Source organism: Amphiura filiformis, chromosome 2 (genome assembly GCF_039555335.1).
Source record: "Amphiura filiformis chromosome 2, Afil_fr2py, whole genome shotgun sequence".
Lineage (NCBI taxonomy): Eukaryota > Metazoa > Echinodermata > Ophiuroidea > Amphilepidida > Amphiuridae > Amphiura > Amphiura filiformis.
Genome location: NC_092629.1, coordinates 27608557 through 27620816, shown reverse-complemented (window position 1 = coordinate 27620816; position 12260 = coordinate 27608557). Strand labels below are relative to the sequence as shown.

Sequence of the window (12260 nt, the reverse complement as noted above, 5' to 3'; positions counted from 1 at the left end):
CTAGCCCAAGTACCAAGGAAAAAGAGATGGGCATTAATGCTTGTGAGTATTGTTCCAGCACAACCTTAACATCAAAACTTGATCTAACTGTGTACACACACCCTTCCTTTTTTGCATTCAACAGAAAGTGAAGTAGACCGTTTTAGTTTGGATCTCTTTGATGGCGTGTGTTTTCATTCTCCGTACTGCAAACTGGTCCAGAAGTCTCTTGCTAGGCTAGCTCTGAATGACTTTATACAGGATCCATCTCCAGATACTAGCGATGCAGGGAAATACTCAGGACTTCAGGGATTCAAGTAAGTTCTTCACAGTTATGTGTCTTTTGATCTTTTTCTGCCTCTTTCTCTCTGCCTCTGTCTCTGTGCACCCTCAGTTGTTCTCAAAATAGTACCATATTCATTCCAGTAAGGTCCCAGGGCGCTTAACAAAATCATTTTGGGTGGACGCTTATTTGTTACATGTTTTTTGTAAAATTCTATTTCTCAATGTTCTTGATGTATATCCTGATTCACTTGTCCTGCGAAGATCACTGTTCATCGAAGATCACTGATGATAATAATAATACTTGTTTAGCAAATTGAAAATACTCTGGGTGGGCCCTTATTGGGGCATGGGCACTTATTGGAACAAATACGGTACTTGATATGAGAAAATATCTCAAAACTTGGGTTTTTATGTTGAAGCTTATGGCTAACATGCTAGAGAATTAATATTTTGCATAACTTTTGTTTGCAGGGATCTGAAACTCGACGAGACATTTTTTGACAGGGACGTAGAGAAGACATTCATGACGCACAGCAAGGCGCTCTTTGAAACCAAAACCAAGCCAGCTCTACTAATAGCCAACCAAGTAGGCAACATGTATACTCCATCACTATATGGTGGTTTAGCTTCTATATTATCAACGTGAGTATTTCACCGGGGGAGGGGGGCACTTGTATTCTGAGATGAGTATCATGAACTTTCAAAAAACAACCCATGATATTCAAAATTCCTGGGCACCAAAATTGTCTAGTGCAATGATATCATGGTTACTTTATTGTTATCAGCCTTCATTGTATTACTGGGACGTCATTGCACTGGACAATTATGGCGCCCGGGAATTTTGAATATCGCTTGTTGAGAGACAGATGTATTAATTTGTTTTTATGGTCAATATGAGTTTGTTTCAAATAAAACCCTGTGGTTCGTGCTTGATAATTAATTTTCTATCATAAAGTCATAATGTTGTGATTGCCAGAGACATCCTTTAACCAAAACTGAATTTTTGTCAGCCAAATTCAATAAATATATTGCTCACAAATCAGAGCTTTCACCATCTTGGCTGATGGATTGATCACAGATGATCTGGTCTAATGCTTCTCCCGGGAAACCTGGTTGCTGATGATGCATCCTTGTTTCCCTGGAAGGTACTTTACATATCAATATAGGTATGTACATGAATGTATAATCATCCGACTTTTTTTCTATCCTACCGCAGTTACACCCTTGACAACATTCCAGGTCGGCGTATAGGTATGTTCTCGTACGGTTCAGGTTTCGCCTCTACGCTATTCTCTTTGAAGGTGTGCGATGATGGCAGTCCTGGATCCCCGCTATGGAAACTGATGGTTAGCCTTCAAGATCTTCAGGAGAGACTAGACTCAAGAAAGTGTGTTGAACCCTCTGTCTTTGCAGAAGCAATGAAACTTCGTGAAGACACACATCATTTGTGTAAGTGACATTAATTCATATGTGACCTGCTCTGACAAAACCAGGAACAAGTCGCATTTTTGACAGTTCATGATTTGAATAAAATATAAGCACTAGACAATAAGCTTTAAAAGGATACCAAAATTATATAAATAGCATTAATAATTTTCAAGATATGGATAATTTTGTAAATGATTTTTGCCAAATTGCTATTCTTAGTAATGGGCCAATTAGTTTCCTGCCTTGCACAGAATTGAATAGGGATTATCATAGGTCATCTGTTATTTATTGATTAAATAAACCTCTTTTTATTAATAACTACTTTGCAAGTCTACTTAGTCCCACCAGGAAAGTTGAGAAAGCTCAACTTTCCTGGTCCCACAGTCAAATACCATGATATTAAGAATTCCAAAATTAGGGTTTTTTTTATAGGGTATCCCTCATCTTTAAAGGCCTATAATTAAAAAAACATTCTGGCAATTTGTTCCGGGTTTTGTTGGAGCTGGTCACATATACGCAAAACATATTGTTTAACCCAATTCCATAAAATACAGAACTAACTTTTTGGGATTAAAAAATATTATACACGCATCTAGGTGCAGCATTTACGCAAATTTCATATTGCGTGACTGTTGCATGTTTTTGTGATTTACACAGGCATAAGCTGTGACTTTATTGATTCGCGCAGTAAAAAAATGAATATTTATCGCCTATTACGCGCTGATCATAGTATAGTTCTAAACTGGCAATAAAAGTTAAATTTTGACATACGTTTTATGGTGTTTTTCATATATTTAAGGATAATATTTGTAACCCAAAAATTTTAGTTCTCTTTTTTTCTGGAATATGGAGTAGGACCACCCAAATACCAACATACACCACATGGTGTGCATTTACTATGGACCACAATGGCCTCATCCCAATGCCATAGTTCAATAACCTCAATTAAACAATCTGAACAAAATTTGACCTCAAGTTGCAGGGTATGAGTTTTTGTACCCAAATTTTCAAAGGTCATTCAGTGAATATGCAACTGTATTGGGCTTAAAGAAATGTGCCCTGATAGATGAGTATGTTGTGGATCCTAGTGCTTGTCTGGAACAACGCATAGGCATGATAGATAGGGCACCCATCACAAAACAAGGTTAATGAGCTATTCCTGTTAAAATCCATACACCCCTGGAAGACATTAATTATGGTGCAACCCACAGCATAATACAAAAGCTATTACTTACAAAAACTTATCAGCAGTGTACTGGGCAAAATTTCCATCCCGCTTAGCAGCTCTCATTATGACTTTACAACAACAAATGCTCATAAATCATGTGAAAATTTGCAATTTTAATGCTCAAATGGGTCAAAATGGAGTTACATGGCCAATATGGTACCCTGCACTTTAATCAACAAAAATGTTTTATTTTTGTTTTGTTTTTTGCAAGTGACCCCTTTTGGAAGAGTTTGGGAACCACTGACCTAGACGATGCCACAGTTTTAATTTGATTTATTTACAGTATATAACTTTACAAATGTAACAAGTTTGACAGACTGGAATCTTAAGTAAATGTTGGATTATAATATTGAGTAAACCTTTGACGAGAGCGTATTTTAAGCGTACATCACATATTTACTTAGTTAAAATGCACTTGTCTCTGATTGGCTGCTGAGGCGATCTGCTGTTGCCAAGTGGAAATTTATAAATGAATTTTGCGTCATACGAGTTGTTAGCTCTGACTTTGCAATATCACGGTAGTACGCACTGGTCAAAAGTTTACTGCAAAATATTATAGACCAACAAGACCAGTATTTAGCAAGAATAATAATTGTATTGTTATCTCGTCTTCTATTTCCAGCTAAATACACACCAGTTGGATCCGTTGATGATCTGTTCCCAGGCACATGGTACTTAACATATGTAGATGATATGTACCGTAGAGAGTACACAAGAAAACCTACATCAGCACTGCCTTCACCTATCACTACCACAGCACCAATCAATAATGTGGAGTCCTTACAAGTAAGTTTAGCTTGATTTAGTCAAGATGATATGCCCCTTCGTCCATATTCATAACTTATATGGTACAATTCATATGTAGGAGATATGTACTGTAGACAGTACACAAGAAAACCCACATCAGCACTGCATTCTCTTGAAGATCATTTCCATAATTAGCACTTTCCTGTCATTAATTGTGTGAACATCGATATATCATGCCTTTTTTTTATAATCATGTGAACCGTTGTTCTCGCTTTCGTTTTTTTATAATATGTGATATCTATGTTCACCCCATCAACAGCAGGAAAGAGCCAATTATAGGAATGATCTGTTGTTACTATTACACCAATCAACAATGTGGTGTCAGCACAAATAAGTTTGTCTTGATTTTTGTCAAGATTATATGCCCCTTCATCCCTATTCTTGGAGTGCATGCCTTTCTATCCAAATAAATGACTTCTGCAAAATTGAATAGAGAAAATATCGCTTTCTCTAGATTTGTGAATTGTGAATTTTCATGACCATATTTGGAACCAGCATAAAAAATACATCAAAATGAGTACAAACAAGCCTAGTATTGGTTCAGTGGTTCTTAAAATAGCTCTTGATATTTTAAATAGCTCTTGATATTTTGAGAAAATATCTCAAAACTTAGACTTTTTATGTGGAAGCCTGTGGCTAGCGATAGGCTTCAGGGAACAACATAAATAACTATTCCACTGTTCAATAGCCTTGTGTCTTTGTCTGATTTGGCAAAAGGTTTTAAAGGTATGGTTCTTAACAACAATGTGTAAGGAGTCAGAAAAACATAAAAATAATGGATGAGGCACAGCGGAATCCATTATTTTTCCATTTCTCTGGTTGGGAGCTCATTCATTAAAAATACTCCAAACCTTGATTATATCTTTTCTGTGTTAATTGTAAATCCCATCATGTAATGAAGATCTAATTGGTAAAGAAAACACCCGTACACCCTCAGTAATTCAAACAATAAACAAATCTTGTTTTTCACTTTATCCAGGAGAATTCAATTCCTCAGAAGAAGCACCTGGAACCAGCCACACCAATGGAGCAATCACAGCAGACCACATCCAGCACCAGCTGAGGACAAACCTCTTGTCTATTATATTCTTAACCAATCATCAATGCAGCCATGAAACAGTACCTTCAGTGCAGGGACTGCACAAATGCGCAACTATGTTTTAGCGGGGAAAATGTGTTTTCATGTGTATTTTTTAGGCACAGTGGACTATTCAGTTGAAATCCATACACCCCCTGTGGAAGACATGACCTTAATCTCCCACACAGGGAGTGTGAATTTCAAATGGTGTTACCTGAATGGGTGACTCCATTTGACAAATCTGTGTGGGAGGGTAAGGTCATGTCTTCCATAGGGGGTATGGATTAGCTCAATTCTTTGGGTCCTTGTTTGTCTTGATAAGTTTCAAAATCATGTATACAGGGTGTAACAAATTCTGTATCTGTCGGGGAAGAGAGTTAATAATTGTCTTGTTTGCCTGTCATCATTTGTTCGTTCGGCATGACATCACTTGCGGTGGATCACTTCATCGCATTGGTTGTTTTTGCCAGGATTTGGCTGTTCCATCTTACACCTTCTGACACGAAGGGACACTTACCGTTGCACTCATTAGGGGAAATCACAAAACATGATATAAATACTTCATGATGAAGCAGTTCAAAAAGTTTGATTTCTTATCAGGGGAATAAAGTCTGAATAACTACAAAAGAAAAGGCAAATTGGTATTTTCTATGTGGAGAAAATGGGCTTGAACTGAAAGGCCCTGTACAAACCAATAGGGATTTGTAAGGACGTCCCCTTTGACAGATGTGGGTAAGTGCAATAGATGTAACACACCCTATCGTGAGAATAATTTTCAAATTCATTGCTTCAATTATTGAAGTTGGCATATCTGTTAAACTTTGCAAAAATTGCTCCAACATGAATGATGACAGTAATTCTTAAAACAAGAAATGTGATGCATTTAACATGCACATAATAAGTGTTGCAGTATTAGTCAGAATTGGTTATTACATTTAAAATCCGCACTCTACTGTGGAAAATTTAGTAAGTCTTCCACAGAGGGAGTATTGGTCTCAAATAGAATAGACAATTTGATAATTTCCATCCGAAATGCTCACTCTAGTTGTGGCAGATATTACAATAAAACCATATACAGTGGGAATATGGGTTTTAAAATAATTAACCTTGGGCAATTCCATTTGGATAATGTACTCCCTCTGTGCAATACCTTTCTTTAATCTTTCACAGGGATAGGACAGATTTCAAATGGAATAGCCATAACATGGTGAAATCATTTTGTCTTGTTGGTGTTGGTGCATGTACATGTAGCTAGAAGAGTAACAAGTCTAAATGAGAACATGTTTTGAGGGGAAAAAAGAGTATTGCGCATACTTCAGGTCCTGAGTACTAAAAAAATTTGTTTGATTGGCGTAACCTGACCCTGACTTTTTTTTTGCATTAAAAAAAAATTAATAAGAAAAATAAGAAACAAAATTCCAAGGGCTTTATCAAACGCAATTTACAGCTTTAAAAGTAAAAAAGAAAAGAAAAAATATATCCCGACCGACCTACCCTAATTTTTTTTTATTTATGTTACGCCAATCAAACAATAGGCCTTATTGAGAGACCAAAGGTGATTGTACCTTGGGGATTGTACAAGCATGAACCAAAATTTGTTGGTTTTTTTATGTATTTGTTAAATATAAAAATGCAACTCAATGCATATCATGTGGTTTGAATAGCTTTGAATTAAAGGCCTATTCAGTGATTTGTTCATCCAGAGGATCGTAAAAATCATCAAAATTTAGATGCCTGCTAGTGGTTAAGCCGAATATATTAAAGACAAAATAAGACATTTTACATGAAATTGTAATTTCTGTTCCCAAGTACAGAAATTAACCACAGGCCCTTTGCATATAGATACAGTCCTTGTGCTTTGTTGCTATTCAACTGGAATTCGTCAGCAAAGTAGTTACATAACTCCATGGTAACTGGATCATGCACCTTTTGGAATTGGTAGTACATGTCATAGACTTTGTGTTGCGATCATTTCGATCATGGTGCAGAACTCAAAAGCATGATCCAGTTGACATAGTGATATTCGGATAACACGCAACACTTCACTGGTGAATAGGCCAATGTATTGATGTACTCTAATACCTGGCTGAAAGTGATATTTTGAGAGAATTTGCATTGCATTGTGGGTATTTCCATGCTGCATTCATGTCTACATGAAATCTGCCATTGTTTTATATTAATTAGTAAAGCACAAATTATTTTAATTTTGTAAAAATGTTGTATAGGGAAAACAAATTATGTTATTTAGAGAGATATAGAAAATATCCCGAATTTGTATATATAAAAATCAATGTTGAAAGTTGCAAATAATTTTATGCAGTGCTCAAGAGTGCTTTTTTGTACATTTTTAGTTTCAATTGAGTATCAGTGTTTACTGTTACTTGATATTGGTGCAGTGCTATTTTTGTTTGTATATGGGGGAATCGGATAAGATGTCTTACCCTTCCCAGAATCCTTTGCAACATGATGCATCACTTCATTTCATCAAATGATATTTTGAATGATCTGGATATGCTCTGTTAATTGAGGAAATTTCATCACTAGGCCTATCAACCCATAGCATATCAGTATAGGAATTAAAAGCGGAGAAATGCATTATGGGAAGTGTAAGATATCATCTCTGACGAGGGGTATTTTTGTGGTGTTAATTTGTCACAATGAGCTAATCCATTTCAAGTCCACACTCCCCCTGTGGAAGATTTTGGAAATATCATCCACATGGGGAGTATGAATTTCAAATGGAATTAGCATTTTAACCCACTCAATTTGAAACTCACCCTCCTACTATGGAAGATTATTGTTGAATCTTTCTCAGAGGGTGTATGAAATTCAAATGGACCTGCCTAATGTGTTCATATCATTTAAAATTCATACTCCCCCTGTCAAAGATATTCCCAAATCTTCCACGGGGAAGGTTAACTTTAAATGGAATACCCCCTCCAAATATATTTGATCAAGTAAAATGAGTCGGATGTCGGGAATATTGATTTTGAGATATATTTTATTGTTCTGAGCAACAATAAAATGGCCATATCTCTGGAATCATAAGTCTAATTATGATGGGGTTTCAGCCAAATAAAGCTCTAAGAATGGCTCATGTACTAAAATTGAAAACTGAATTTTGATTTTGAACAACATCAAGACTCATTTTGCCAGATCGCATCACATTATTTTTGCAGTTTACTTTAAAGTTTATTGACAGTTGCAAATATTTATGCATTAACCTTAGGCCAAAAAAAAAGTGGTTTGCTTGTCCTTATCCGACTGACCATCTCGTCCCAACCGTAGAACTTTTTTTTTGAAAAAGTTTTTTTTTTACAATTTTCCCAAAAAGTCATATAATTTTCGTCTGAAAATCTGAAGACATAAAAGAAATGTTATCAAATAACATTTCCTGCATGTTTCCCCTGCAGTCGTACCTTGCTGAGGGTTCTGATATTTCGTTTTATCATCCTCAGCGTCTATGCAAATGAAACATTTTAAACTTAAAAATGTATTATTTTATCTGCCAGACATGTATATGATCCTGTGTCATATACTGGGGTACCCAAAAAGGTGGTTTTGTTACATTTTGATGTGCAGCTTGGATTTCAAAACTCTCTCTTGAGTATTCCTTCACTTAGAAGATTCAATTAGGTCTTAAATTGAGACTAATTTATTCTATATTACTCATGTTTTTATGAGGTTTTAAAATAATTTTTAATTATTTTCTTATGACGTTTGGCATGAAATGTGCCAAGGGTGGTTGTGGATTAGGGGGAGGTGGATTAGGGGGAGGGATTCATATCGTAAATTTGATCTAAAACCCCCATTAAAAATTTGAATCTAGTAAAAAAATGTATAAATGAACTCCCAGACATCTAAACCAAGTAAATAAATACAGAAGGTCATTTGAAAGACTAATGAATGATTGTAAATGTGGAAAAAAGAAGTGGGGTTAAACCCTCCCTACTTTGTGATTGTTTTTGCCCGTACGCTCTCATTTTTTAACCGATTTCCATAAAAAAGGTTTCAAAATGCTCAGGAGGATGAACCACTTCAAATGAGATATGTAGGTTAAAGTTTTGAAACATTTCATTTTTTTACTATGTAACACAAAGGTACCCCAGTTTGTGACACAGGACCATATGTCAAATAAAGTAGGGTTTACCTTGAATTTGTCTTTGGTGGAAATTCTGTGGTCGTGTACAAGTACTTCACATTATACTTTTGGTACTTGAAAAAAAAAAGATATAAAAAAATGAAAAAAAAAAAATTCCCAACCGACCCACCCACCCAATCTATGGACAAGCAAACAATTAATTTTTTTGGCCTTAATTGGTGACAAATATTTTGTGGGTTTTTAATTTTGCAGTTCAGAATGTAACTATAAAAGCTGTGAAAATGTCTGTCCCTTATAAGTAAAGTATGAGTGCCAAAACTTCAGAATTTGAATATGTATAAGATTGACCTACCTTGACCAGTGTATTGGCATAGGAGGGGTGGAGTGATTACTGAATAGGGTGCAACTCTACAAGTCTTATTACAAGACTGCCCTACCCTAACCCTAAACTCTGTAAATGAGGACTGGACTCAAGTCTAGCAAGTTGCACCCTATACCTGAGGGGTCACACTCTACCTTGCTGTCCAAACTGTGATATGGGCTATTCCATTTGAAATCCATTCACCCCCTGTAGAAGATGTGACTTTAATCTCCCACACAGGGAATGTCATGTCTTCCATAGGATGTGTATGGATTTCAACTGAAATAGCCACTTTGGAGCAGACGACACTGAATGGGTGACTCCCATTTGTAATCTACACTCTCTGTGCGGCAGATTAAGGTCATGTCTTCTATGTGTTTCAACTGGAATAGCATTACCCTTGTAAACTGTCGGGTTTAAGATTGAAATTAAAATGGGGCTCGTCGCAAGACTGCCCAACACTATGGGTCACTATGGCCTCATCCCAATGGCATAGTCCAATAACCTCAATTAAACAATCCTAGTACAAAATTTGACCTCAAGTTGAAGAGTATGAGTTTTTGTACACAAATTTTCAAAGGTCATTCAATGAATGTGCAAATGTATTGGGGTTAAAGAACTGTGCCTCTGATAGATGAGCATGTTGTGGATCCTAGTGTAATCGCCATTTTTTGTGAAAATGAAACCAGAAGTTTCGGAAAACAATGGGCTTTACAGTGATAGTAAACAGGGCCGTAGGAAGGTCGGAAAATTTGGGGCGGCCATCACAAATGTGGGGCGGCCAAATTACAAATATATGCCAAAATTTAAATAAGAAAAACATAACAAATTTGTCAAAAAGTGGGGCGGCCATGGCATCCCCGGACACCCCGCTTGCTACGGCCCTGATAGTAAAGACTTGTCTATTTCTAACCCCAATAAAATGTAAACAAATGTCAGTGTTTATAGCAATACTATTTTCTGCTGTCTTTGTATGCAATTGAAGATAGAGGTTTGTGGCAGTGGTGTAGCCATGGGGGCTGCCCCCTATGGAACATATCCCCTCTTGCACCCCCATGCTGACTGGCATATATTTGATTCTTTTTGACATTTCATCAAATTTTTCCCCCTAAAAAACACCCCCAAGAATATCCTGGCTATGGCCACCACTGTGGTTTGCTGTCAGTTGCATGCACAAAAGTATTTTTTAAATGCTGTGAGCAATAAACAAGAGTATGTTTACATTTCAATGCAATGGTCCGGCCTTTTCCTCCATATGTATCGTGTTTGTATATTTTTTAATGTAATGTTTTTGATTTTTTATGGCAAAAAATATGATTGAATGATACAACCCTTCAAAATTTTGGAGGTCAAAGGTCAACTGGGTGCCATAGTAAATATCAGTATTATTTGGTTGGTGTGATGATTTTGTGATCAGGAGAATCAGTGGTAGCAACAGGAATTTGTTCCAAGGGGGGCGAGTGAAATTGGGGGAATGTAAAATTTGGCCTAAAATTGGGGGAATTTTGTTCAAGTTGTGGACCCTCCCATTACCCCCACCGCACATCCCCACACACTGGTGCTGCCACTGAAGAATTCTCAGCCCATTGTAACTAGAGTTACATTTTGACCCTGTATGTATAAATGGGAAAATAAAATAATAACCTTGCCAAGATTATAGTAAACATACTATAGTAACAAAATTATTATAGTTAACACACTATAGTAACAAACTGAGTATTGCACAAAATGGTGTTATTATGGTTTAATGGTATAATTCTGAAATGATGGTACAAATAAATGCAAATTATATATAATTTGAGTGATATATTGGTGTTTTTTATTTCTTTTCATCTTTTTACCCTGGGCTACTCCTTCAGTGTATATGGGTATCCTCTATTCTTCCATGAGGCCCAGGGGTCATATAAAAAACATCAAAATAATTCAACAGCATATTTAGATACCTAGAATACATAAATATAAATATCATACACAATCATGAACTTAAAATGGACAAATTATAATATCCATACATAAAATTCCAAAATATGTAACCAATGCAGCTCATCAAAGACACTCAAATACCTTTATAAAATATATAATTAAGAATTAAAAAATTCGCAAGCAAAACCAAACCAAACAATTTCCAATTTTTCAAAATGTCATGATACGAGCTGAAATATCAACAAAAGGCCATGTTTCCAAATATTAAAGACATTAGAATTAATTAATATAACATGAAATTTCACCATTATTTCAATTAAATATACACATTTAACAGTTAACATGCGTAAAGATTTCAAACTTTCACCATTACACACTTGAAAACTACAAATTGTTTCAACATTGGCCAAATAGAAGCTTAAGGGATCTAGAATGAGCGTTTATTGCGTTTCGGCAGTATTTTTTGTGGGACATGAGAGCACATCAAACATCAAATTGCATTCTGAATACGAAGCATGTCTTTCTGATATCAAATAATTTTAATTTTTGAAAATCACAATATAATACAAATTTTATGACAAATTATTAAAATTTGATATTTTCAAATTTTTGATATATAATAGTCATCGAAGGAAATTTTATAAATCTAATGATATATTTTTAAAGTGTATGTAGCTGGGAGGAAAAGCCGACGATCAATTGAAAATTTTGACCTTTTATATTGAAGATATGGATTTTTTTTTTTGGGAAATCCATATCTTCAATACGAAAGGTCAAAATTTTCAATTGATCGTCGGCTTTTCATCCCACCTACATACACTTTAAGTATAAATCATCAGATTTATAAAGTTTACTTCGAGTACTGTTAAATATCAAAATATCAATTTTAATGATTTGCCATAAAATGTGTATTACATTGCGAATTTCAAAAATCAACATTATTTGATATCAGAAAGACATTCTTGACATTCAGAATGCAATTCGATATGTCTGATGTGCTCTAATGTCCCACAATAAATACTGTCCAAACGTTCATACCCCTTCCTTAATATAACATGAAATTTCACCA

At 35.5% G+C, this 12260-nt stretch overlaps 1 protein-coding gene across 1 annotated transcript in view; it reads left to right on the top strand.

Moving 5' to 3' along the window:
- LOC140146041 (hydroxymethylglutaryl-CoA synthase 1-like) overlaps positions 1–9014 on the top strand; it is a 47911-nt gene extending 38897 nt beyond the window's left edge. The window contains 5 exon segments of the mRNA XM_072167784.1: positions 125–296; positions 736–906; positions 1481–1713; positions 3543–3706; positions 4707–9014. Of these exon segments, the coding sequence (XP_072023885.1) occupies positions 125–296; positions 736–906; positions 1481–1713; positions 3543–3706; positions 4707–4790 (824 nt within the window). The 3' untranslated portion in view covers positions 4791–9014.
- The last annotated feature ends 3246 nt before the right edge of the window (positions 9015–12260 follow it).